Source organism: Coffea eugenioides, chromosome 6 (assembly GCF_003713205.1).
Source record: "Coffea eugenioides isolate CCC68of chromosome 6, Ceug_1.0, whole genome shotgun sequence".
Classification (NCBI taxonomy): domain Eukaryota; kingdom Viridiplantae; phylum Streptophyta; class Magnoliopsida; order Gentianales; family Rubiaceae; genus Coffea; species Coffea eugenioides.
In genome coordinates, this window is record NC_040040.1 from 40,682,538 (window position 1) to 40,710,129 (window position 27,592).

At 38.6% G+C, this 27,592-nt stretch overlaps 2 protein-coding genes across 2 annotated transcripts; both read right to left on the minus strand.

Moving 5' to 3' along the window:
• Nucleotides 1-868: 868 nt before the first annotated feature.
• LOC113774162 (putative late blight resistance protein homolog R1B-17) lies at nt 869-4,324 on the minus strand. The gene has a single exon (XM_027318729.1). It carries the CDS (start codon nt 4,322-4,324, stop codon nt 869-871), a length of 3,456 nt encoding a protein of 1,151 aa, XP_027174530.1.
• A 19,184-nt stretch (nt 4,325-23,508) lies between these two features.
• LOC113774163 lies at nt 23,509-27,279 on the minus strand. Its single transcript, XM_027318730.1, has 4 exons — nt 25,776-27,279; nt 24,384-25,717; nt 24,036-24,266; nt 23,509-23,940 (listed from the first exon to the last, which is right to left on the minus strand). The coding sequence occupies exons 1-4, from the start codon at nt 27,277-27,279 to the stop codon at nt 23,509-23,511; spliced, it is 3,501 nt and encodes a 1,166-aa protein (XP_027174531.1).
• Nucleotides 27,280-27,592: the final 313 nt, after the last annotated feature.

Here is a 27,592-nt window from a genome sequence, read left to right on the forward strand (position 1 = left end):
AGTGCCAAGATTTAGCCTTTCTCTATTTTGCCCACCATATTTAAGGTGTAGTCACAAAGTTATACCATCCATTTTATACAATCATACAATTTGATAATAAAAACAAGCATTAGCTACTTCTTACTCAAGCATATAAACCTATAGTCAAAAGAATTTTCACAACTTCAACAGGCCCTACCTAGAGCAGGAGGGATTTGTTAAGTGCAGGTTCGATGATCTAAAACACTATGATGTATCATTATTCTGCTGGATAAGAATCAGCAAAACTGAAAAGATGGTTCAAGGATTGTATGTGACCATTTATGCTCTTTAAACTTAAAGGAATAGCACGTTCAGAACCCCTATACATGCTTAAACAAATTATTGATATGGAAGCATTCAAGCAGTTCCTTTTAAATGTCATCAATAGGTAAACAATATTGGGAAAACAAAAAATTAACAGGGCTTACTTCAGTTCGGACTTGTTCACGTGAGACTAGCTATAATGTGTTGCTAGTGGAGTATAGTCATGGTACAAGACAATATTAGTACACAAGAAGTAATACTTCAGATCATGTAGCTAGAATATGAAACAAAATAAGTTCTTGGAATAAGAAAGATATGCAAATAAGTCCTCAGAGACAATATGAGATATACCTTTCAGAAGAAAATTCTGAAATGCAATTGAAGGCAGATATGCATACCACGGATTTCAGATATAGTACCATCTAAACCCAACTTTTCCCCTTATTCCAACCGATATGCCAATTAGTAGCGCAAATATTAGTTATACAGAGTGTTCATTCTACCACGCATTGACAATGACAAAATTAAAAGAATGAGTTTACCTCTCAACGTTTGACATGGATTCTGCCCTAAAGATTTCTGGCTAGTCAATGATCTTCAGATTCATATTTCCCCAGTCCTTCTGCTTTTTCCCAATTTTGTGTACCAACTTCTTAAGAGACTTCGTACAGTCCCGTACTTCAATCTCTTCAAGAAGTGGAATCCACTGTAAACGGGAAGGGACCTTTTCCAATAGCAAAACCCCACTCAACCTTAACTTCTGAAGACCCAGAAAAGCATCACCACTATCTGTTGCGTCTTCCCATTTGACAACACCCAAGTTTTCCAAAATCAAGCACCTGAGTTCACGGAACCCTCCTGGTGTCAACTCCCATCTTTCTCCGACAAATGACAGCCTGAGTAATACAAGGACCTCAAGGTAGCGTAGTTCCTCAATCACTGAAATTCTACTCCAGGGCAGATGCAATCCTCCAAGGACCAACTCTTTTAAACGTAGGGGGAAAGAAAACTGAACAGGATTCGGTGGTGATGACTCTGCAAACACTTCGAGTGTTTCTACATTTGTAAGGTGGCTTATGTTGCAGTTTCCCGTAGAGCACCCTCCCGCTGAGAGTTGGATTTTCAGTTGGCGGACATTTGGAATCTTTCTCATTATATTTTCCACTCTGTCATCTAAAGACACAATCAAGGTGGAAAAAGTGTCTAAATTCCAGAGGTCAGAGGTGTTTCCAAGATTTTCACTCGGCAAAGAACAACAAACTTTCCTGCCCACCACATGTAGATGCCTCAACTTGGTCATATTCCATATGGTATCTGGCAATGAAACAGTACCAGATTCAGCAATCACAACAAAAGTTTCTAAGTTGGAGAGCTTCTCTATGGAGGGAGGAATGGAACTCACTGCACCCTGAACACCCAAGTATCTCAACTTAACAAGAGCTTCTACTTCTCTAGGAAAGACCTTACACCGCAGAAAAATTTGCTCCAAATCCAACACTCGAAGGCTTTTGTAGATGCAAAAGACAAATGATATATCAGCCATGAATGAATCAGACTCTTCAATCTGACTAAACAATAGTAGACTGCATATTTGTGGACAAAATAGCATTGACTTTTTAAAATGCTCTACCTTGGACCAAATGGACAACCTCTCGATGCAGGAGTGCTCATTAAAAGTGGAAAGTTCACCATAGCCATGCAACACCTGTAGGAAATTTTCTTCTTTGGCTTTTTCCTTACAAAACTCGTGTAATAGACCATGAATGCGACAAGTTTTGACTCCACCAATATGTCTTTGTTTGGCAACCATGACTAGGTTTCTGCCAATAAGATCCATCATGTATTCTTCTGCTAAAGCCTCTATTCTTTTTGGCTCTGTATCTAGCACAAGCCCTTCAGCAGGTACAAAGCCTTCAGCTATCCATAGCCTCATCAACTTCGCAGTTTCAATTTCTTGATCTTCTCGAAATGCTCCGAAGTACAGAAGGCATGGCTTCAAATGATGTGGTAAGCGTCTATAACTCAGCTCCAATGTATTCTTGCACTGGTCTGTAGCATACACAATGGTTGAAGTTAAACTATCTGCAACTTCACTCCAAGCATCATCCTTTATAGTTGACAAAATTTCAGCTATGATGACAATAGTAAGAGGCAATCCCTTGCAATTTGTTGCTATTTTCTTCCCAGGCATACATAGTGGTTGAGGACAATCTGCTTCTCCAAACACCTTCCTCTGAAATAATTCCCAACTCTCTTCTTCAGTAAGTATGCGAAGATTGTAAGGTTCCACAGCAAATTGTACCTCTGAAGCTACGTTAGATTGTCGACTTGTAATTAGGACTCGACTTCCATTCCTATTGTCAGGGAATGAAATGCTCAAGCCATGCCATACCCTAATGTCCCAGACATCATCTAAAACAATAAGATATCTTTTCCCCATTAACATTTGCCTGAGTTTTTGTGCCAAATCATATTCATCCAGAAGTTTGAGCTCTTCATTCACCCTAGACTGTTTACCATCAGAAGATAAAATTTGAACTAACGAATTTTTAGTGTCATACTCTTGCGAAAAAGAGCACCAAAGACGAATATAGAAGTAAGCCTCAACTGAGGGACTATTGTAAACTTTTTTGGCTAAAGTGGTCTTGCCAAGTCCAGGCATTCCCACAATGGGAACAATTTCCAACGTTGCTGATCCTCTTTTGAGTCGGTTAATCACTTTTCGTGCATCATCATCGAAACCAACTACAATTTCATTGGTTATTGGTACTCTACCTCTTGGTGGCTTGAAACGGGTAGTCTTGCAAGCTTCTTGTCCTCTGAAGCTATGATAGGAGGGAAGACTTCCTGAGATGCTTGAACCCCTTAGCTGAGCCACAATGAATGTAACATTCTTGTTGGTGTTGACCAGCATAGTACAACAATCAGCAGATTCTCCAACCACTAAGGAGTCAACATCCACTTCTTTCACTCCATTCAGAAAGAGCGAGAAAATTACAATTCCTGCCTCACTAATGACAGCTACAATTTTATCATTTAGCTCATTCATATTCTCCGGCAGCTCCTTTAGAATGCTTCTCAAGAATCTCAGTCCCGCATAGAGTTTTTGCATTTGATCTTTCACAGAAACCGCGAAGCTGGTACTGGACCCTAGTAGCTCCCAAAGACTACTTCTGAGAGAATCACTAAAATCCTGCAGTATTTGCATATCTGTCTGCGTGGCAAGCAATGATTTTGGGGACTTCGAAACTTTAAGGACTTTGACATATGTCTCATAAACTTGGAGGTCAACGGGGTTAATTTTCTCCAGTAGCTCACTGATTATGGAGCACATCTTGGGATCCTGCATCTCTTCATCTTCCTTGTAAAACAAACACTTGTAAGTGAGACCTGCGGCATTTAGAGCCACAACTTGAATGTGAGCCAACAGATCTTCCAATTCACGTTCTTCAACACCCAGAAATTTGGCAAAGCCAATGAAATTTTTCAAGAATGTAAGCTTGTCTTCAAGGGCCAAAGCACTGTTGTAATCTTCCATGGACTCAAGACACCGACGGCTGAGAAGATTCACCAGATTCTGTAGAACAGAGTCTATGAAGTCCACAAGTTCACAGTCTCTTAAGCGGGAGCGGGACTCTGATGAACTGCAACTCGACAAGGTTTCGTATATGTCGATGATTTCTTTATTAAAGGACTTGATGTTTCCCAGCAAATTAGAGACGACGCGTTTCAAATCTGTGAACACGCTTTTCAAATCGAATACACGTTTTGCCCTAAGATAGAGGATTTTTATATCCATCCCGGGTCTGTTTACAGTAGCTTCAATCTTGGACAAGAAAGATCGAAGCCTTACCTCCGATTGGTCATTGCTCCAGATTCCGGAACACAGAAGAAATGTTTTCAGGAACAGCAGATTCAGCTTGAGGGTCTCAAAATCTTCACGCAGGTGAGAAAATCCAGTTTCATACGAATCAGGTTTTTGGAGGTCGTTCTGGATCAACTCCAGATTATGCAAGACAAATGCAACACCATTGTCCATATCCCTATCTCTTTGCAGGGATCTTCCTCTTGACTATCGAATTTCAGGGCGGGCAAAGGAGAAAGAAATCCCAGCACTACAGCTAGCAAAAGTAGTACTATTTTCTTGCTGAACAAAGAGTGTGGAGTTCCTCATTTTGACTTTTTTTGCCGGCCAAAAGAAGGGGAAATATATGGTGTACCTGGTTTCTCCTCTGCTTAATCAACGTTGGGTTGCCATTATCCAACATTTTGAGAGCGGTTGACTTGGTGAAAACTGGAGTTGAAAAAGGAAAGGATAATTTCAGTCATGGAAAATTAAAAAAAAACAAGGAATTTATTCTGAATTTTTTAATAAAAAATTACTATTGAAATTGACATACATTAGATAAAGAGATGATTAAAAAATATGTTCATAAAAATATAATAAATTTTTTTAAAAAAAAATTACAATTCAAACACACATTAATTTTGCATTTACTCAAGAATAATCCACTTAACCTATTCGTGTTTTTCCTTTTTTTTTAAAACCAATTTGCCTGTTGCAGAATGCCTGGTCCAGACACACCGATCTTTCGTCCTTTTTTTTTTCAAGTAACGCAAATGATGATGATATGTCTACAGCACCTCTCTTATTTCCACACCAAAATTTTGTTAAAATGTAATAATAATTGTGCCCCTTAATAGTCACAGGTTGGATACACTTTAAAAAGCATGAACTTGTTATTACAAAAGAAATTTTGGATAGGAATTTGTTTAGACGATTTATTTGAGATAATATTATTAATGTGTTTGGATTGTCTATTATTTCATTTTATTTATAGATTATTTACGTATATTTATTTGCTTGCATCATCAACAAATTTTTCATTCATCTTTTATCTCACATATATCATATCAAAAAAGTGTTACAGTATTTTTTTCATAAAATTATTTTAAATAATTTATAATCCAAATACACTATTCTATAATATTTTTTGTGATATAATATATGTGAAATAAAAAAAATAATTAAAATTTATGAATTAAATTATTTTATCTTAAATCATTTCAATCAAAACACGCTCAACTGGCTTTGCTATTAAAAGGTGTACCACGGCTACATTATCGCTGGATACCCTCGAAAAAACAAAAGGGTGTGTTTGGATCCTTGTTTTTGGGGCTGTTTTTGAAAAACTGTTTTTCACATCCCAAATGCTACAGTAAATGTGTATTTCTAAAACAACTCCAAAAACACCGGCTCCGTTTGGATTAGCTGTTTTTGGGTTTGTTTTTCAAAAACACCACTGTAGCATTTTGAATCTGAAAAACAAGTCCGTTTGGATTAGTTGTTTTTGGGGTTGTTTTTCAAAAGCTATATGAAAAACTTTTACTGTAGATTTTTTTGGATTATTTTTAGAGGTATTTTTGAAACATATTTTTGAGTATTTTTAGAATATTTAGAATATTTATATTTTTATATAAATATACATTTATGCATTTATAATACATTTATATTTACAAATGTATAGATGTATATTATTATAAATGAATAAATTATAAATGAATATTATATAAATGTATAAATTATAAATTATAAATTTTATATTTTTATACAAATATGCATTTATAATACATTTATAGATATTTATAAATACATATATTTATATATTCATATAAAAATATATAAATGTATTATATTATATATAATACATAATATAAATATATTTATAAATGTATAAGTGTATATTATTATAAATGTATAAATGTATAAATTATAAATGAATATTATAAATATATTATAAATTATAAGTGTATATTATTATAAATGTATAAATTAATATATTATAAATATATATTAATATTATGTAGAAATGTATTTATATAATTAATATAAATGTATATATGTATTGATATTATGTATAAATGTAAAATTAATATTATGTATATTAATATAAATGTATAAATGTATTATATTATATATAATACATAATATAAATGTATATTTAAATGTATAAGTGTATATTATTAAAAATGTATAAATTATAAATGAATATTATATAAATATATAAATGTATAAATTAATAAATTAATAAATTATAAATATATATTAATATTATGTAGAAATGTATTAATATAATTAATATAAATATATACATGTATTAATATTATGTATAAATGTAAAATTAATATTATGTATATTAATATAAATGTATAAATGTATTATATTATATATTATACATAATATAAATGTATATTATAAATATACATAAATATTTATATATTATGTATAAATGTACATTTATATAAATGTATAATATATTATATATTATATTATATATAATTTATATAACATATAATATTTATGTAAATATATTATAAATAAATAAAAATATATTATAAATAAAATAAAATATTTATAATATGTATGTATAAATATATAATATTAGAAATGTATAATATATATAATATACATTATTATTAATATAATTTATGTATAATATACATAATTGAAATATACATATTAATATATATTAATATATATTATAAAACAAAATTGAATAAATATATTAATAAATTTATATATAAATAAATGTATTTATATAAATATATAATATTTATTTCAATTGATATAATATATATAATATTATACATAATTGAAATAAATATATTTATATTAATATAATATATATATAATATACATAATTGAAATATACATATTAAAATACATAATTGAAATATACATATTAAAATATATTAAAATATAATTGAAATATTCATATTAAAATACATAATTAAAATATACAAATTGAAATATACTTATTAAAATATACAAATTAAATATACATAATTGAAATATATTTGGAGTTGTTTTTGATATATTGTTTGGATATGGTGTTTTTTAAGTTGTTTTTGAAATACACATTACTGTAGCATTTGGAATGTGAAAAACAGTTTTTAAAAAATAAGTGCAAAAACACTCAATCCAAACGCAGCCACCATATCCAAACATTATATCAAAAACAACTACATATGTATATTTCAATTATGTATATTATATATATATATTATAATAATATAAATTGAAATATACAAATTGAAAATTATATATATTATATATTATATAAATATTTATATACATTAATATTATACATAATATAATATACATAATATGTAATATTGTATACATAAATGTGTAAATATTTATACATAATATATTATGTACATTATATTATAATATATACATTATTAATGTATAATATTATTATGTACATTATTGTGTATAATAATGTCTAATAATGTTAGGTATAATATATAATATACATAATATGTAATAATGTAATAATGTATATTATATATAATATATTATATTATGTATATTATATTATATATATACAATATTATGTATATTATACAAATTGAAAATTATATATTATATATTATATGAATATGAATATTTATCTAATGAAATATACAATAAATATTACAAATTGAAATATTATATAAACACCATATTTATAATATTATAATATTTATAATTAATATTAATGTATATTATATATATTAAATATTTATATATTTATTTTTACATATTATAAATATTTTATTTTACTTAAAAAATATTTTTACATATTTATAATATATTTATATGAATATTATATATTATATAAATTATATATAATATAATATATATTTTTCATTTATATAAATGTACATTTATAAATAATATATATATTAATGTATATTTATAATATACATTTATATTATGTATTATACATAATATAATACATTTATAATACATTTATATTAATATACATAACATTAATTTTACATTTATACATAATATTAATACATTTGTACATTTATATTAATTATATTAATACATTTATACATAATATTAATATATATTAATAAAATTATAATTTATACATTTATATAATATTCATTTGTAATGTATACATTTATAATAATATACACTTTTACATTTATAAATATATTTATAATATGTATTATATGTAATATAATACATTTATATATTTTTATATAAATACATAAATATATTTATTTATAAATATTTATAAATGTATATTTATATAAAAATATATAATTTATACATTTATACATTTATACATTTATATAATATACATTTATAATTTATAAATTTACAATAATATACACTTATACATTTATAAATATATTTATATTATGTATTATATATAATATAATATATTTATAATATATTTTTATATTTTTATATAAATATATTTATTTATAAATATTTATTAATGTATTATAAATCCATAAATGTATATTTATATAAAAATATAAAATATAAAATTTATAATTTATACATTTATATAATATTCATTTATACATTTATACATTTATAATAATATACACTTATGCATTTATAAATATATTTATATTATATATTATATATAATATAATACATTTATATATTTTTTAGCGAATATATAAATATATTTATTTATAAATATTTATAAATGTATTATAAAAGCATAAATGTATGTAAAAATAAAATTATAAAAATACCCAAAAATATGTTTTAAAAATACCTCTAAAAATAATCCAAAAAACATCTACAGTAAAAGTTTTTCATATAGTTTTTGAAAAACAACATAAAAAACAACTAATCCAAACGGACTTGTATTTCAAAAACGAAATGCTACAGTGCTGTTTTTGAAAAACAACCTAAAAAACAACTAATCCAAACGGAGCCAAAGTGTAGTAATAGCTGAAGCCAGTCTAGGAGTTGGTGGTTGTTTTTGACTTTTTCAGTCGTACTTTAGGTTTTGAATATTCTTTTAAAAATTGCCGCAATAAAAGAAAAAGGGATAATATCAGAAACCACCCTTAAGTTTTTTTCCTAATATCACTTTGCATCCTTAAAGTTTTAAAAATATCACTTACATTTCTAATAATTATAAAAGGACTATATAATCCCTTACTTTATATTTAATTCACATATCAAATAAATGGAAGTAAAAAAAATAAATAAAAAGAAGAAAAAAGTCACTATCTGCTCTTTTCCTTTTTCTCCAATATTCTTTTTTACTCAATTTTTTGGATGACTATGTAATTTTTCATTTTTTAATTATAGTAAAATAAATTTTGTTTATTGTTTACTCTTTCTGATTATAATAGAGTGGGATGTAATTTTTTTTATGTATTTTGAATTGATTTTTACAATGATTATTATAATTTAAAGACTCGAGCATTAGGTTAAGAAGATGTTGAAAAAAATATAAGATTCATAAGAAATCAATTTTCAGCATATAGATTTAAATTGATGCCAGTATATTTCTTTACAAATATCTTTTTTATTTTTCAAATATATATTTTTAAACTTTATGCTATAGTGGTACCATTATAGTTTTTTTTTAGCTGGTGATTTTTCTTGGAGTAAACATAATGTTTTAAAAGTATTTTTATTTAGCGAAATGAGCAAAAGATTAGTTTAAAATTTTTTAAAATGTTGTTACTTAGAAAACAAAAGTAAAAGAGTTAAGTGATATTTTTAAAATTTTTAAAATATTAAATGATATTAAGAGAAATCCCAGGACAAGTTATGCAAAGGAAGAAAAGGTTCCCCGCAACCCTCTGTTTTTAAACTCGGACCGAACTTGTTGGTTCGACCGATCAAACGGGGAATTGGCCAGTTGATCGGTTCGAGTTAATCCTAAAAATCGAAAAATAAAAAACTCGATCAAATCAGGTCAAAACCCGGTCACGATGGCCCAGATCGTGGATCTAACCCAGGCCCATCTGCATCCCAAGTGGGCTACAATATTTCTGAGGAGCAGTTGGGCCATTTTGACCCGATTTGACCGGAAAAATGAACCCGATCTATCTTTTTTTTTTTTACTTTTTTTGAAAGGTCAAAATATTTTTAATATGATGTTTTGATCCTTAAGTTGTTAAAAATTATTAACATATCTCAAATATTTTATACTTTATAAATGTTGTCTTAAAGTTTGGTGTTATTTTTCAATTAAGTCCATAATTTTAATTCTAAACTTGTTAATGCTTATTAAATAATATAAATTGCTACTTAATTGCTCTAATTTATTTGTATTTTTATATTAAATATATTTGAAACCATCAAATATATATGAATATATCTTTATTAATATTAATATGTTATTAAGTATTTTACATATAATATTTTAATTTTTAAATAAATTTTATTTATGACATCATCTGGTTCAACTCCTATTGAATTCGATTGAACCCATTAACTCCTGACTCCTGAACTCGATCGCATTGATATCCGGTCGGGTTCTGAAAACATATCCGCAACCAACACGTGATAGACAGGAAAGGCACTATGGCTGCTGCTGAAAAGCTTTACTACACCTGCGTTAAAAAAGTACGGAGACAGGACATGGAGTTGTCACGTGAGAACACTTTTTGGAATAGGCTACCTGTAAAGCTAGTTTTAAAAAAATTTTCAAAAATTCCCAATTCATCTCTCTTCCACCCAACACCTACGCCTCGAAGTTCCTCCCTCTTTCAAAAATTTTTGTAATTATTTTTTTATTTTACATATATTAAATTATTATAAAATAAATTATTATAAAAATTTTATAAAATAATTTTCTATAAAAATTCTAGAAAATAATAATACAGACTCCTCTAAGTTCTGGATATGGATGCCTTCAAAATTGTTTTGAAGGGATTACTTTGGCGCACTAAGGCTGGATGGGTGTTCAATTTGTTGGGATATGCGCAAGGCAGGCTGAAAAATTTTTCGATCTTTTTGCCTCAAGGGATCGATTATGACCTCCTATTTATTGTCAGAGGGTTTCAATTGAAGACAAAAGAAGGCCGTAATCATGAATAGAGCGAAATGGCAAAAAAAAAAACGGTTTCCTGGGCAAGAAATAGCCTGATACGCGGTGGCAAGTGGTGATGGAACTTGGGTGACTGTATCTGCTACAGCATCAAAAGGGAAGATGACTATTTCTCAAAATTGCACTTTAACCTACTAAACTTATTGGTCAAGTATTATTTTGGCCCAGAAAGTACTCAACAAATTGCATCTTAACTCCAAAACTTAGTTTCATTCAGATATGATGATTTTAAAAATCGCTCGTGAGATATTTAAAATCTTACTTACTTCTTCTGTCAAGGTTGACAAGACTAAATATTTCTATATATAAAGTATGAGCAGGTTTGGTGTTAAACATAAGTGTCATTAATTAGTTTTCTGAATATATTCTTCCAATATTCACTATCATTTCATCTACATCTTATTTGCTAAACTTTCCACTCCTACATAACTATCACTATACTCTGTTACCCTCTATATCACCAATACAGTTTTCTCTCATTATTTATTTTTCCCTAAAGTATGCACACACATTAAGTATGCCTCACCCAGTAGTCCCTATTAAATGTTGCAAATTAAAAATGAGTATTTTTGGATAGAAGATTATTTGGGATATTTTTTTTTGAAAAAAAAACTGTGGCACTTTTTTATGTGATGTATGTGGGATAAAAAGGTGATTGAAAAATATATTGATGATACAAGTAAGTCAATATATGTAAATAAGGTATAGATAATGTGCAAACCAAACACACTCATTACTCTTGCACTCTTAATAACTATTTAACCAAAAAATAAAATAAAATAGAATGTTTAAACAAAAAATGCAGAACATTGGTCCATATCTCTTTGTATCGAGGTGGTTTTTGAGCGGCAAAAAATGTGTGTAAATTAAATTAAGTCAAAGTGAACTACATAGAAGAATTTTGTTAAGTCATTAAGACCTCGAAAAATTTCATAGATAGTTATAATGAAGTCACGAAATTTTTATAAAAATATATTTTAATATAAGATGAAGTTTAAGTTATATTGAAAATTAAAATAATTTTTTCATACATGTGATTTGTAATATAAATCATACTTATAGAAGAATATTTTATAAATAAGTCAGAATTAAAAATTTTAATAAAAAATTATCTAAAGGAAATATGAGTCTGTTGACATTCCTCTTAGACATATAAGAGGAATGTCATTTTAATGGTTAACATGTCAAAAACCAAAATAAACAACGAATGACAAGATAGTATTGTAGATTTACTTCATGATATCTTCGAAGGCCTACATATAGTATTATAATTTGTTGTACTTGTAAACACGTCATTACGATCTTCATAGCCTAGAATTAATAAATGTTTTTGAGGGGAGGGGAAATATCTAATGGTTCACATCCAACATATTAACATATAATGACACATTTATCATCCTTAAACTTGCTATATAAACACACTTGCCAAATTGGTGAACCTAAAAGATATCAGGGATGCTTTTGAAATATTTTATTGTAATAATGTAAGTGAAAAATTTTTACTATAGATATTTTTAATGGTGTTTTTGGGACGTTTTTGAAAATAGATTTTGAGATATTTTTAAAATTTAAAATTTTAATGAAATATTTTTAAAATTTTATAAAATCTTACAATCACCCATTACTACTCCACCCTTCCACTTCCCTCCTCCCCACCCTCTCCTGCCACCCCTTTCCCCTTCCCCCTTCCCCTCCTCCTATCTCTGGTCACAGGTCATGACTAGAGAGGGGGAGAAGGGGAGAGGGGTAGTGGGAGAGGCGTGGGGAGAAAGGAGAAGGAGAGGGGAGGAAGAGGGGAGGAGAATGAATGAGGAAGAAGGTGGAGGAAAAAAGCGAGGAGAAAGAGGAGGGGAAGAGAGAGGAGGAGGGAAGAGAGAGGGGGAAGGGCCAGTGGGTGGTGGTGTGTTTTTGGTGGTTGGTGGGGGTGTATTTATATATATATATATGTATATATATATTTAGAGTTGTTTTTTTATATATTGTATGAATGTAATATTTTTGGAGTTGTTTTTATTTGTGTATTACAATATAATTTGAGAAATCCAAATGAAGCTTATAATAAGAACAACTTGATCAATTTTTTTATGCCAGTACTTAGGTGCTTGTTTTAATACATATAAGGATTTAACAAGTTTACACATCTTGTCCTCTTGACCATGCGTAACAAAACCTTCTATGATTTTGAACCAACTAGTAAATTTACCAAACTTTCTTTAGCCTATTTGTTTGTTTATGAACGTCGAGTTGATCAAAGAACGGAGATTTCTTGTATGATTCTGTAATCTGGTCTTTTTTTTGGGAAGCATTCTTCTCCTTTTAATATGTTATAGTATATGACTACGAAGTTACAGTAAATTGTTTAGATTTAAGTATCAGTGGGAACTACATTATGGTGTTTGAATTCTGAACTTTTTGGTTGCTAAGTGAGTGCATATTCTGAAAATATAGTGAGCTTTCCTAGATAGTTGATGTCAGTAAAGCCATTGGCATTGATGTTAATGATTTTTGTGAGCTCTTCTTTTGTCCCTTGTCCATTACTGGGTTGTCGGCACGACCCGCCGTCACTAAACGATCATTGACGAGTCGATCCTCAACCCCAATAGGACGGGTTTCTTCTTTTGTCCCTTGTCTTTTCTCTTTTTTTTTTTGTTTTAATTTTTGGCTACATAGTATACAAGAATTTTGGAAGGAAAGCATTAGCAGGTAACTACTCATTGTATAGAACTAATCTATCATTTTTAGCATCTCTTAGAAAACATGGCTGGCAAGCTCATTTGAAGATTGAGCACCTATGGAACAAGTTCATCCGGAATTCTGGAGTGTAACTTTTGAGTGTTGGAAGGTCTTGCTGTAGAAAATTATTGTCTTATACTTAGTTTATATTGTAAAAGTGCACCGATTTTTTGGTCTAAGGTTTAAGAAACAGGCATAAGTTCTTTTAAGAAAATTATTGTCTTATACTTGGTTTATATGGAAGCACTCTATTTTATCCTCAAGGATATTTCTCCTTTTATTGCACTAGATAAGGGACAAATATAGCTTTAAGGAAAGTGTACATAATACACAACTTGGTTATAATTTTCTTCTACTGGCATACATATTTAAAAAATTCCCTTTATTTCTATTTTCCAACAATCTTTAAGACTATATTTGAAGAACTGCTAGTTCTTTGAAAGAGTTGGCAACCAACATCGTGAATATGGAGATGAAGGAAACTCCGTATGTTGACAAAAAATGATGAAGGTTGTATGTGTCTTGACAATACCACAACTTAGCACATAAGAAGACGAAAAATCTCTAAAGAAACTAAAAAGAAATAAAAATGGGACAATGATTATTAAATTTAGAGAGGCCACATCCTTAATGAAATGAGCGATGAACTCTTTGATATTTACCACACGGTGACAATTCAAATCCAAATACATGCAAGAGGATACTATAATTAAGATCAGTTCTTTGTTTCTCCTTTTTAACAATTATAAAATAGTAGATACGAGACCTTTTATGGTACAATTTGCAGAAAATTTGAGAAATTTTTGAACCGTTTTACTTAATAATATATGCATATGGATGAAATCATTGCTGTGAGTTCCATAATAGACAAATTGTTTCCAACATGAAAAGATTTCAAGAGAAGTTTGAGATATAAAGAGAGAAGACATCTGTCTTGAAAGTGTTGCCAAGTCCATAAAGAGTCGAGGGGGAATTTCGCATGCAAAGGAGGAAAGATTCTCAAACACAAGATGAGAACCAAGATTCTTCTACCAAAATACAAGTCTTAGCCTATATGCTTTAGGCATTTTTAGAGATGAGGAGAGAACTTTTGCTATTCCTTAAATGTCGAGGTACACGTTGTATAGTTCTTTGGACCGTTTCTCAAATACTATAAGTTTTTTATCAATACAATCACCTATCATTTCCAAAAAAAAAAAAAAAAGAAGAGGGACACTCGAGCAAGTCTCGAGGCAAGAAACTTGATCAATACAAGAATCACTAAAATAAAGAGAAAATGAATAAGAGAGGAAACTGCTGCCATTGCAACAAACCTGCACGCTGCAAGTCCAAATATAAACTTCCTAAGAAGGCTAAAAATGAGAAGTAAGAGACTTTCAATAAGAGAAAAATCCACTTTTCGTCCCCAAACTTTAAGATAGAGACGCATTTTGTCCTCAAACTTTTAGATGTATCACATTTAGTGCATGAATTAATTATTTTTTGCCACATTTAGTCCAAAAACAGTAAATTACTTGATTTGGATGGAGAAAGTCACGTGCTTGGCATGTGGCTGTTAAGTAAAAACAATTTCTTAGTCAGTCAAAATTGAATGACGAATGTGGCCCAAAATAATTAATTCATGCACTAAATGTGGTGCGTCTAAAAGTTTGAGAACGAAATGTGTCCCTAACTCAAAGTTGGACAAAAAGTGGATTTTTCCCCTTTCAATAATGCAAGAAAAGGGCTGGTTGCAATGATCTTCAAGGTGAACCTTATGGAAGATGGCTTTGCTTAGTTGGTTAATAGTACTAGGGCTATAAAACATATCTGCAAAAATAAAGAATTCTTCAAATCTATGAAACAAGCTCAAAATGGAATAGTTGCTTTACATAAAATATTCAGCCACAGCTCCCATTGTAGGAATAAGTGAAGTTGAAATTGGAATTACTTGTCAAAATATTATAACTCTTATTAATGTTCTTGATGTACCGAGAGTTAGGAAGAATCTTGTTTCCTATGGTCTGTTAAACGAGTTTCATTTCAAATTTCTATTTGAATACTGATAAGTTTATACTTCCTCAGACATGTATGTATGTAAGAAAGGGTTATCTTTGTTATGGTATGTTCAAACTTAATCTACTGCCAATCTACAATAATAATAAAGGAGAATTGTAGTTTGAGTCCCCAATGTTTAGCATATATGTTAAATTAATCCCTAGTATACTAGCCAAAACAAATTTGGTCTCCAAAATTTCTAATATTAAGCAAATTTGATGGAAATTCAACAATGACTAATGGTCAAAATCAAATTGCCATTAGTCAACAATTTTGAACTTCGTATTTTTGGTCCATAATGTTTGAAATTTTAATCATTTTAGTCACTTAAGATTTCAATAGTGATATTATGGGTTTCAGGATAAAATAAGATGCGAATTAAAAGGAAATTGTGTTAAATGGATACTAGGAATTTTAATTAAACCTTTTTTTATTTTTGGCACTAATTTCTCATAAATTTCTTCCTTTTTGTATAATCCATCCCAATTTTGGTAATATATATATATAATTATTGTTTTACGCTATTAGTAATTAACTGATAATTAATTGATAATGATTAAAAGCACTTGATATAGTATTTATCTTTACTAGATTTTATACTTACAATTCCTAACTATAGCAATTTAAGTCCTATGTACACAAGTCATGCAAGAACTTGTGTAGTAGACTAGCAATGTAATGATAATAAATTTTTATATTAATACTAGAATGATCTCCTTTTATTTTTTATTTTATAAATTATTCATATGTTGTCATCCGATTGTAATGTATTCAACAAAATTTATACTTTTTTACTTAAATGATGTTCTTGTGTTGATATAAAGTGTTTTCGTCTAGCTCTGAAAAGAAGTGTTGTCATGAAATTTTATAGGCATTTAGGAAGACATTTGTCATATATGTAATTGAATTCACATTTCATTTTGTCTCTAAACTTGAAATTTTATAGGCATTTAGTAAGACATTTGTCATATATGCAATTGAATTCACATTTCATTTTGTCTCTAAAGCCCGAATTATAACTACTTGAAATTTAAGGGACCACATTAATTGAAACATCAAACATTAGGGACTAAAAAAAAATGTCAAAACATCAAACATTAGGGACTAAAAATACAAAGTCAAAACTTTTGACTAAAGCCAACTTGATTTTGATTGTTAGTTATTGTGATTTTTCATTAATTATCCTAAATTTGCCTAAAATCAAAAGTTTTGAGGACCAGATTTATTTTGGCTAAAATATTAGAGACCAATTTAATATACAGGCCAAATATTAAGCACCAAAACTATAATTTGCCCTTATAATAATAATAATAATAATAATATTTTTGTTTATATGGTTGAGTCTCCTTAACTAGCCAATACAAACATGCAATAGGCTGAATTGATAGGCATTACAATTTCGCACGACATTGGTACATACATTGCACTAATTTGGCTCCGTTACGTCCGATCTCCAGTCCTTTCGTTGGCTAGAGTCCATGTTCAACAACCTAGAGTGAAACTTTTTGAGTAAAAGGTGGTCAGAGGCTCAGAGCCCCTTCATAGATACAGAATAAAAAATCTAAAAATTTTTGCACGGCCAAAATGCTGCTTTTGCAATGATAATATGTGATATGCAAAACAGTATGTGCACCTGATGGAGGAAAATTTTCGATCCCTTTTGAATTGTTATTTACTGTAGTGATTATATATATATATATATAATAAAATAATAATTAATATAAGATAAAATGGTGATTAAAAAATGTTTTCATTAAAAACGTAAGAATGGTGATATCAGTTTAATAAGTATCCCCGCCAAAAGCCAAAAGGGTAAAAGAAACATAAAGAAACACAATTGACGTCGGAAATGGTCAATGTGACGGCCAAGACCTCCGCTGTGAAACCCTACCTGTTGCCATTTCAGCACACTCAGTATTATTCGACATAGTCGCCGCATCCATATTCCTCCAATTGTTGCCACAGGCACTTGTTTTATGGAGATAAAAGCTTTTTCTAAGCCTTTTTTTGTCGCATTATTATAAACCACACTTATTTATGGGTGTTTTGGAGGAGATATCTGGAAAATTTGAACAAAATTTGGACTTGATACGAAAATGTTTTCGAGAGGCTTTGACTGAATTGGAAGCTAGAGAGAATCATCTGAATGGAGTACAAGGATCTCTTTCTGAAAGTTCTAGAGAACTTGGTCTAATGCTAGAGGCCATTGAAGCTCGGTCGAAGGAATTTGAGGAGAAGGAGAGAGAGTGTCATTTGATTTTGGAACAAGGGTGGAGTTTGATAAGAGATGATATTAGAGTTAGGGAAGTGAAATTAAGCAAGCTAGAGAAGTTGATAGGAGGGCTTTTTGAGAGGATATTAGAAGTTCTATTGATGAGGCAGGTAGCGGATCGTTGGAGAGAGCTCGAGTTGGTTGAGAAACAGATTGAGAGTAGAGAAAATGAGCTTGTTAAGAAAGAGGAAAAGTTCAAGAGTTTAGAGAAGGAGATTGAGGTGAGGGAAAAGGTCTTGGGTTCAAAACAGGGGATGCTTGAACCTAGAGAAAGTGAGCTAGAGGCTAGGGAAAAGGTTTTGGAATTACAGACGGTGCTTGACTTGAAACAAAAAGATCTTGATTCTGCTAAAAAAAGCAAGGAAAGTTGTTCTAGAAAACCTGATTCAATAAATCCAGTCCCAACTTGGGGAAGGGCAAAGAAAAGAAGGGAAAATGGAGACAAGGATGCATATGAGAATGACTCTGAACAACATGCTATCATTGATCAGATTCTCTTGATCAGGTCATTCAGGTTCAGGATGTGATCTAAATGATTCCCATTTGTTAAAGTGGTGTTGTCCCATGAAGAAGCGCGGAGCTTCCCCGGACCGAGCTGAACTGACGAGCTCGGGGTGTCGATGGGAGAGCTGATCCAAGACCTGCAAAACAAGTAAAAGTGATCTCACGATGGGGGCCCGAGGGTTGTCCCCGAGGGCACTCCGACGGCCAAGTTAGTTCCCCGGCGAATAATGTTCACTGGAAGTAGGGACAGTCGGAGGTTAATTGCCAATAGTGAGCGTACCTTGTACAGTTGATGTGTGCTACTATTTATACCTGTGAAGGAGTCCGACCTCCGTACGTTTCGGGACTTGCCCAGAATAGTCGGTATCCCGCACTCAGGGGGATTATCCCCGACCTCCTCGGGATGGACCCTCGCCTCCCCTGAGAGCCCTAGTCGGTTCGGCCCAGGGCTGCTGCCAGGGGTCTGAGGGCCGAGGCCCAACTCGGTTATTCCTGGGCTGCCACGTGTCCGGGCCCAGAACGGGGCCTCTGCACTAGCCCCCTAGATTAGGTAGGACTGTCAGGCAGACCTAATCTACCTCCGCCACGTGGGAGGCCAGAGCCGCGCACTACTCCGCCGAGGTCACCTCTGGTACAGTGCTGTCATAGGGACGCTGCGCCCGCGTCCTTTCAGCTGTCACGCCTCTTCGGTTTCCGTACCAGCATTAAATGCATTCACATGGGGGCCGGTTCAAATTCACGCAACCGTTTTCCCTCCACTCCTCCCCCTATAAATAGGGGCTGCCAAATTCTCATCTGTCCCATTTGCCCTTTCCGCTTCTTCTTGTGCATTTCAAGTTATCACTCTCCCTGTGCATCCACATTTCCATTTTCCAGCAACTTCCGGCGTCCTGTGCCCAGATTCCGACGAGCCTTCCGTCCTTCTTCTGCCATCATCAGTAAGTCCCTTTTCGCGATTCACCTTCCCTCTTTGCAGTGTCTCTTTTGCCTTCTGCCACCTCCCACTTTTTATGTCGGATCATTCCTCCTCCTCTGTTGCTGTAATTTCAGTCCGCCGCAGAGCCCCCCGAATCATCGTTCTTTCCTCGCCCTCACCTGCATCCTCATCACCATCCTCTCCTCCTCCCCCTTCCTCTTCTTCCTTCTCTAGCCCCAGCTTCCACACCTCAGACCTGCCTGAGCCTACCGACACCATGAGCTCTCCTTCACCCCAGTCCCCTTCATCCCATCCTTTTTCTGCCCGCGCTCTAGAGGAAGCGGCCGAGCTCGACGCCTACCTCGAGCGGGAGGCCGCAACCATCCCCTCCCCCCAGTCCCCTCACGACTCCCCCGGCGGGGCCCAGGGCGGAGCTGGAGAGGACAGGGACCCCTCTGAGGGGACCCCTGCTTCGGAGCAGGGGGATGATCCCGAATTCTCCTATGGTTATCCCGACCTACAGGAGGCCACCCTATTACCCCCGGATGTGGCCGAGCTGGCCCAGTCGTACTCCATCCCACCGGCCTTCGAGCCGAGGGCGGCCGGGCCCGACGACCGAGCCTGCTGACCTCCCCCCGGCTTCGTAGCCATCTACAGGGAGCAGCTCATCGCAGGGCTCCGTCTCCCCATTCATTCAGCTCTAACCGAGATTCTGACCTACTGGGGGCTCAGAATCACCCAGTTTCACCCCACCTCCATCAGGATCATCACTGGATTCCTGATCTACTGCCTTCTCTGCGACATCCCCTACTCTCTCTCCCTCTTCCGAGCCGCCTTCATCCTTAAGGCCTCCCTCCCAGGGTGGTATTACTTCTCCCGCCGTGGCCCCCAGACCAAGGGAGGGAAAGGGGCCCAGGAGTTATTCTTTGGCCTCCCCTCCTCCGTAAAGGATTGGAAGGAGGACTTCTTTTTTGTCAGATCCACACATTTTCCCCCTAATGTGTGGAAGGTTGGGGGAGTCAAGGCCGACTCCTATCCGGAGGACCTGGACTACGAGACCCTCGACCAGCTGTTGGGCTCCAAGGTGAAGCTCGATGTCACCAGGATCTCCACTGAGCAGATCTCCGTAGCCGGGCTGATGGGGACGTTGTCCGGATCCTCTGGGAAAGTGGCGGCCCCCCAGCCCCAACTCGACACCTGTAACGCTGGCCTTGCCCCTGTCACATTCATAGTGTATAGATTTTTTCTTTTTCCCTTTACTGTCTTGCATTTGGCTGATCCGGGTGGTGTTCGTTGCAGTGAGGAAGCTCTCCCAGCTGCTGGGCGCACCCCTCGAGGAGGTCACTCCCGATCCCCAGCCCGAGACTGCTCGGGGGGCCCCAGGTGGGGCTTCCACCCCGAGGGGCGGCTCAGCCCCCCAGAAAGAGACATCACAACCATCCCCCTCCAAGCAGGCCGCCAGCAAGAAGAAGGCGGCCGGACAGAAGAGGGGCAGAGGGGACGAGCCCTCTCAGGCCGGGCAGAAGAGGCTCGCCCTGGTCTCCGCACAGCCTCCTCCTCTTGCGCGGGTCTCCGAGGGACCAGTCCACCTGGGCGTGGGCTCTGCCGAGGAGCAGGTCCAGGAGTCGACTCCCCCGAGCTTGTGGCACTTCCGCCACATAGCTCCCCTGAAGCCAGGCCAAGCCCCCACGATGCACGACCCCCGCCACTTCTGTCCGTCCTGGAAACTCTCCATCAACGACCGAGCCCAGTTCCCCGAGGTGGCTCGCGAGCTGATGGTGGGCTCGGTCCTTCCTAGGGACAGGAAGTGGATGGAGCTGGCCAGCCCCTCCGAGCTCTTGGACGCGTACTACACCGCCCAAGCCCAAGTAAGTATCGCCCATGGGTTAATTTCACCCCCGTGTCTGAGTTAAGTGATGTGGCATGCTGACCTGCTTTCTTTCTTTTCCAGTCCAACGCTGCCGGTGCCGCCCTGGCTACCCACTTCTCCGAGCTGTCTCCCGACCTGAAGAAGTTGCGGAAGAAGAACCTGGAGGCGGAGAAGAAGCTGTCCCAGACCCTCAAGGAGGCAAGCTCCCTCAAGGCCCAACTGAGCAAGGCCGAGAAGGAGCTGGACACCGCCCAGGTCCAACTAGCCTCCACCAGGTCGGAGCTCGACCAGGAGAAGGCCGGTGTGGCCAAGCTGAAGGAGGAGCACGCTATCGAGCTCTCCGGCACCGTCAACCGGGAGCGGAAGAAGGCTGTTCGGGAGTTCCTCACTTCCGAGCAGTTTGAGGAGGACATCGCCCACCTCAACCTGCCCATCCTCCAGGTCGGCTGCACCCGGGCCCTGGACCAGGTGAAAAAACTCGATCCTCCCGGCCTCGACTTGGCGAGCTTCAAGGACTACAACCCCGCGGCCGAGGCGAGGCTGGACTGGCTCTTCGACGGGTATCGCAAGGGGCACTCCCTGAAGGAGCTAGCCGGCCGGACTGACACTGGGGCCGTGCTGGAGGAGGTTCCCTTGGAGGAGGGCGGGTCTCCTGGCCGAGCTGCCGGGAAGGAGCCAGTGGTCTAGGGCGGCGGCTACTCCAGGAACCCTTTCCGTCTTCTTATAAGGATGTGACCATGCTCCAATTGAAAATGCTCTTGGAGGTCCATCCAGGACGGAAGGGCTCCCCTGCTTCCGGGCTCCTGAATAGCCTTCACCATACGCCTCTCAACATGCTTAAGGTGTACCTTCAGCCCCCACCCCGGTCGGGCCACCAGCAGGTAGAACAGACATCGAAGGAGATGGCCAATTCGGAAATTTTGCGGTAGATAGGCAGGGCGCTTTGTAATAGATAGGCGGCTCAAAGACTCTAGGAGCCTTGTAATAGATAGGCTTTGAATGCATATATAAAACTCGAGGAGACTTACTTTGCATTTCTGGCCTGCTCCCAACTCCGCCGTGCCGACCTCTAGGGGTCGAGCATCAGCTTCCATCCAAGTTCTCAATCGTGCCGACCTCCTGGGTCGAGTACTGACTTGGAAGCCTTGGAGGGCTTAACCCATGTTGACCTCGTGGGATCGAGCACCAAGTAAGCCCCCTAAGAGGGTGTGCCAGCCTCTTGGGGCTGAGCACTTTAAACGCTAAGGACGCACCTGCCGACCTCCTGGGTCGAACACCTCACACCTCACCCCTTGGGGCTGAGTACTTTAAACATTAAGTGCGTTCGTGCCAACCTCCCGGGTCGAACACTTCACACGCCACACTTCACCAGCCTCTTGGGGCTGAGCACTTCAGACGCTAAGTGCGTTCCTGCCAACCTCTTGGGCCGAACACTGTAACTTTGATCGGCTGGAGGACTTAACCCATGCCGACCCCTTGGGGCCGAGCACGTCGGGCGTCGAGCTCCTTTCCGCCGACCTCCTGGGCCGAGCATGCATCGAACTCCTCTTCCGCCGATCTCTTGGGTCGAGCGTGCATTAGACCTCCTGGGTCGAGCGGGGAGTTTCTGGCATCCTTCCAAGCTTCCAAGTTTTCCTTCATCGTGCCGGCCTCCTGGGCCGAACACTTGACCTCCTGGGATCACACATCATGTGCCAGCCCTTTGGGGCTGAGTACTTTAAACATTAAGTGCGTTCGTGCCGACTTCCTGGGTCGAGCACTTCACACTTCACCCCTTACTATCTTGAGTACTCTAAACATTGAGTGTATTCGTGCCGACCTCCTGGGTCGAGCACACCTTACTACCCTAGCCCCCCACTAGGACATTGAGCGAGGGAGTGCTAAATGTGCTAGTGTAAGGTGCATATTTGAGAATTGTAAAATGAAATAAGTACAGGTGGAAATGAAAATTAGCTTTGATTGCATGAGAAAACAAAAATTCGGATTTCAGAGAACAGGCAACTGAACACCCTGGTCTAACCTATGCTACAAACAATCGTAAATTGGAGAAGTGCCAAGTCCGAGGTACTTCAGATCCATCCATCTTAGCGAGCCTGCAGTAGCCAGCTCGGCTCACCTCAAGGACCTTGTACGGACCCTCCCAGTTTGGGTCGAGCTTGTTGGAACTATGAGCTCTGCTGATCGAGTTCTTTCGCAAGACCAGGTCTCCTGGCTGGTACTGTATAGTCTTCACTTTGGCGTTGTGATAGCGAGCAAGCTGGCTTTTATACTTAGCCATTCGAATAGCCGCTTCCTCACGCCTGACTTCGAGCATGTCCAAGTTACACCTAAGCTCTTCTCGTTGGATGCTGCCACGAAGTTCTGTGTTCTGGGTGAGGGAAGACCAACCTCTGCGGGCACCACAGCCTCTGCTCCGTAAGTTAGGGAGAACGGGGTCTCGTGAGTAGCCGTCCTGGGCGTAGTGCGGTAAGCCCAAAGGACACTGGGGAGCTCATCCAGCCAGCTCGATTGGGCGGACTCCAATCTAGTTTTCAACCCTTGCAGAACCGTTTGGTTAGCGTTCTCCACTTGACCATTGGCCTGGGGGTGGCCAACCGACGCGAAGTGTTGGTTGATTCCGAGCTCAGCGCACCAGCTCCGGAAAGGGTTCTCGGCGAACTGGCGGCCGTTGTCGGATATCAGGACGTGCGGAATCCCAAAGCAACAAACTATGTTCCTCAAGAAGAATTTCTGAATCGCCTTTCCAGAGATAGAGACCAGGGGCTCCGCTTCCACCCACTTTGTGAAGTAGTCTATTGCCACTACGAGGTATTCATATCTTCCCGGGGCTCGGGGGAAGGGGCCCAGGAGGTCTATCCCCCATTAAGCGAAGGGCCAAGGACTGTGGATGGGAACCATCTCCCGAGCTGGCTGATGGCGCAGCGAAGCGTGCACCTGGCAAGCTCGGCATTTTTGGGCCAGATCTGCTGCATCTCGGAAGACGGAGGGCCAATAGTAGCCCAAAAGGAGGCACTTTTTGGCCAACACCCGGGACCCGACGTGTGCCGCACATATACCTTCATGGATTTCGCGCAGAACGTAGTCACCTTCCTCGGGCGTCACGCACTTTAGCCAGGGGGACAAATACGACCTCCTATAGAGCGTTCCCCCGGCGTAGGCGTATTTGGCAGCTCGGATCTGGATTCGGCGAGCCTCGGTTTTGTTCTCGGGCAGGGCACCCGAGCTAAGGAAGTCAATAAGGGGAGCCATCCAGGTGGCCGAGCTGTCTATCGCCAGGACCCGGACCTGGTCGATACTTTTCTGCTTCACCACCTCTACCAAGACCTCCTTGCTCAGGTGGGCGAACGAGGAGGACGCCAGCTTGGACAAGGCGTCCGCGCGCTTGTTTTGGGACCTTGGCACCCGCTCAATCTCAAAGGTCTCGAACAGGGCTACCACCTCTCGTACCTTAGCCAGGTATTTCTTCATTACCTCGTCCTTGGCCTCATACTCCCCACGGATCTGGAGGACGACGAGCTGAGAGTCGCTCCGAACCCGGATCGCGGTGATGCCCATCTGGTGGGCTATCCGCAACCCCGTCAACAAGGGCTCGTACTCTGCCTCGTTGTTGGACGCAGGGAAGTCGAACCTAAGCGCATAGGTCAGTTCTTCCCCCGCGGGCGAGGTGAGCAGCAGGCCAGCTCCGCTTCCTTCCTTGCTAGAGGCACCATCTACGAACAACACCCAGGGCTCCTTCGGCACTGTTTCCTTGTGCAGGGGGCTTAGCTCGGTTAGGCTCAAGCTAGCCCCCTCAGCAAGGAAGTCTGCCAAGGCCTGGGCCTTGATAGCTTTGCGAGGCCGATAACCGATGTCATGCTCGGCTAGCTCGACGGCCCATTTGGTCATCCTGCCCGAGACCTCGGGCCTGGTGAGTATCTGACGCAGGGGCTGGTCAGTCAGGACTATAATGCTGTGAGCCTGGAAATAGGGGCGGAGTTTGCGAGCAGCGTGTACCAGGGCCAGGACCAGTTTCTCCGCCGACGTGTACCTCGTCTCTGGTCCCTGTAGAGCTCGGCTAACGTAGTACACCGGTCTCTGAACCCCCCCATCCTTCCGCACCAAGACTGCGCTGATGGCCTCGTTGCAGGCGGATAGGTAAAGGAACAGAGTCTCCCCTAGTTCCGGGGCGGTCAAAGTGGGCAGCTCAGCCAGATAGGCCTTCAGGTCGATGAAGGCCTTCTGGCACTCCTCTGTCCAGTGAAAATCCTTAGGCGCTTTTAGGATTCGGAAGAAGGGCAGCCCCCTGACCGCGGAGCGCGAGAGGAACCTGCTCAGGGCTGCCATCCTCCCCGTTAGCCGTTGAACCTCCTTTACGTTCCATGATGGCCTGGAGCTTATCCGGGTTGGCCCGAATTCCCTCCCGGGACACCAGGAAACCCAAAAACCTTCCTGATCTGACCCCGAAGGTGCACTTCTTCGGATTTAGGCGCATCCGGCTTTCCTGTAGGATGTCCAGGATCTCTCTCAGGTCGGGTATGAGCCGTTGGTCAGTTCGGCTTTTGACGATCATGTCGTCCACATATACCTCCATGTTTTTGTCGATCTGATTTTGGAACAACTTGTTGACCAGGCGCTGGTAAGTGGCTCCCGCGTTCTTCAGTCCAAACGGCATGGTCCTATAGCAGTAGGTTCCTTCCTCGGTGATGAAGGAGGTCTTATCGCGGTCCTCCTCAGCCATCTCGATCTGATGGTATCCCTTAAAAGCATCCAGAAAGCATAAAACGTCAAAACCCACAGTAGAGTCTACTAACCTGTCGATTCTAGGCAGGGGAAAGCAGTCTTTCAGGCAGGCTTTGTTAAGGTCCGTGAAGTCTACACACATCCTCCAGGTCTGGTCGTCCTTCCTGACCAGAACGGGATTGGCCAGCCAGGTCGGGTAGTAGACCTCCAGGATGATCTTGGACTCCAGCAACTTGCCAACCTCTGCCTTGATCACCTCATTCCTCTCGGGGGCAAAGCTCATTTTCTTCTGTTTCACTGGTTTGAAGTTAGGGTCCACGTTGAGGTGATGGACTGCCAGGTCTGTAGGGATCCCCGGCATGTCCTCCACCATCCACGCGAAGACCTGGGAGTATTCTCTCAATAAAACCTTCAAGCCTTCCTTCTCCTCGGGGGGCAGTAATGCCCCGATGCGGATGACCTGATCGGGTCGATCCTCCCTTAGGGGGAACTCCTCAATCTCATCCTGGGTGCCCAGCTGTTGGGCCTCATCTCCTGGGATGTAGGGCTCCAAACAGGTTGTCTGGGCGACCACCTTCTCCTGCCCCCGGAGCGTGGCCAGGTAGCAAGCCCTGGCTACCTCTGGGTCGCCGCGCACCTCGGCTATCCCTCCAGGGGTGGGGAACTTGATGCTGAGGTGGAAGGTAGAGGGAATAGCCCGGAGGGCGTTCAAAGCAGGTCTCCCCAGGAACACATTGTACGGGGACGACTGCTTGACCACCACAAAGTTAACGGGAACGGTCCGGCATTTGGGAGCCTGTCCTACTGTGACCATTAGGGTGATCATCCCTTCCGAGCTGATGGGTGGTCCGGTGAAGCCTACCAGAGGTGTCCGGACCGGGGTCAGCTGGTCATCCCTTAATCCGAGCTCCTTGAATACCCGATAGAACATAATGTCCACCGCGCTACCCTGGTCGATATACACCTTTTTCACCCGGTAGTTGTTGGTGACAATGTCTATCACGATGGCTTCGTGGTTCCCGGAAGCCAGGGGGACGGCATCCCTTGGTCTGAAGGTAATCTCCTCGTCCATGCGCAAGCGCTTCAAGGAGTCGTCCCCTTCGGGGGGCGGTCGCTTGTTCTTCCGAGCTGCATGACTGTCCCCCCCGTGGGGCCTCCAGCGATGGTGTTTATCACTCCCGCCAGGTTCTGGGTGTCCTGGTCGGGAGAGTGGTTCCGAGGAGCGTCACGCCGCTCGGGGCGGTCGCGACGCTGTCCCTCGCGCCTATCTCCGTAGTGGTTGCGTCCGAACTCCTGACCTGGTGGGCGTACAAACCGACCCAGAAAGTCGCGCTTGATCAGGTCCTCGATCTCCTTACGCAGGGCCCAGCATCCCTCCGTGTCGT

Bases quoted from the DNA above. Each gene is read 5' to 3' on its own strand.
- LOC113774163 (XM_027318730.1), bottom strand. From the start codon at position 27,279: ATGGACGAGGAGATTACCTTCAGACCAAGGGATGCCGTCCCCCTGGCT. The intron at 24,267-24,383 runs GTTCCCATCCAC...TACTTCACAAAG, and splicing joins ATCAGCCAGCTCGGGAGATG to TGGGTGGAAGCGGAGCCCCT. The intron at 23,941-24,035 runs GTTCTGCAAGGG...CACTACGCCCAG, and splicing joins TGGAGAACGCTAACCAAACG to GACGGCTACTCACGAGACCC.
- LOC113774162 (XM_027318729.1), bottom strand. From the start codon at position 4,324: ATGGACAATGGTGTTGCATTTGTCTTGCATAATCTGGAGTTGATCCAG.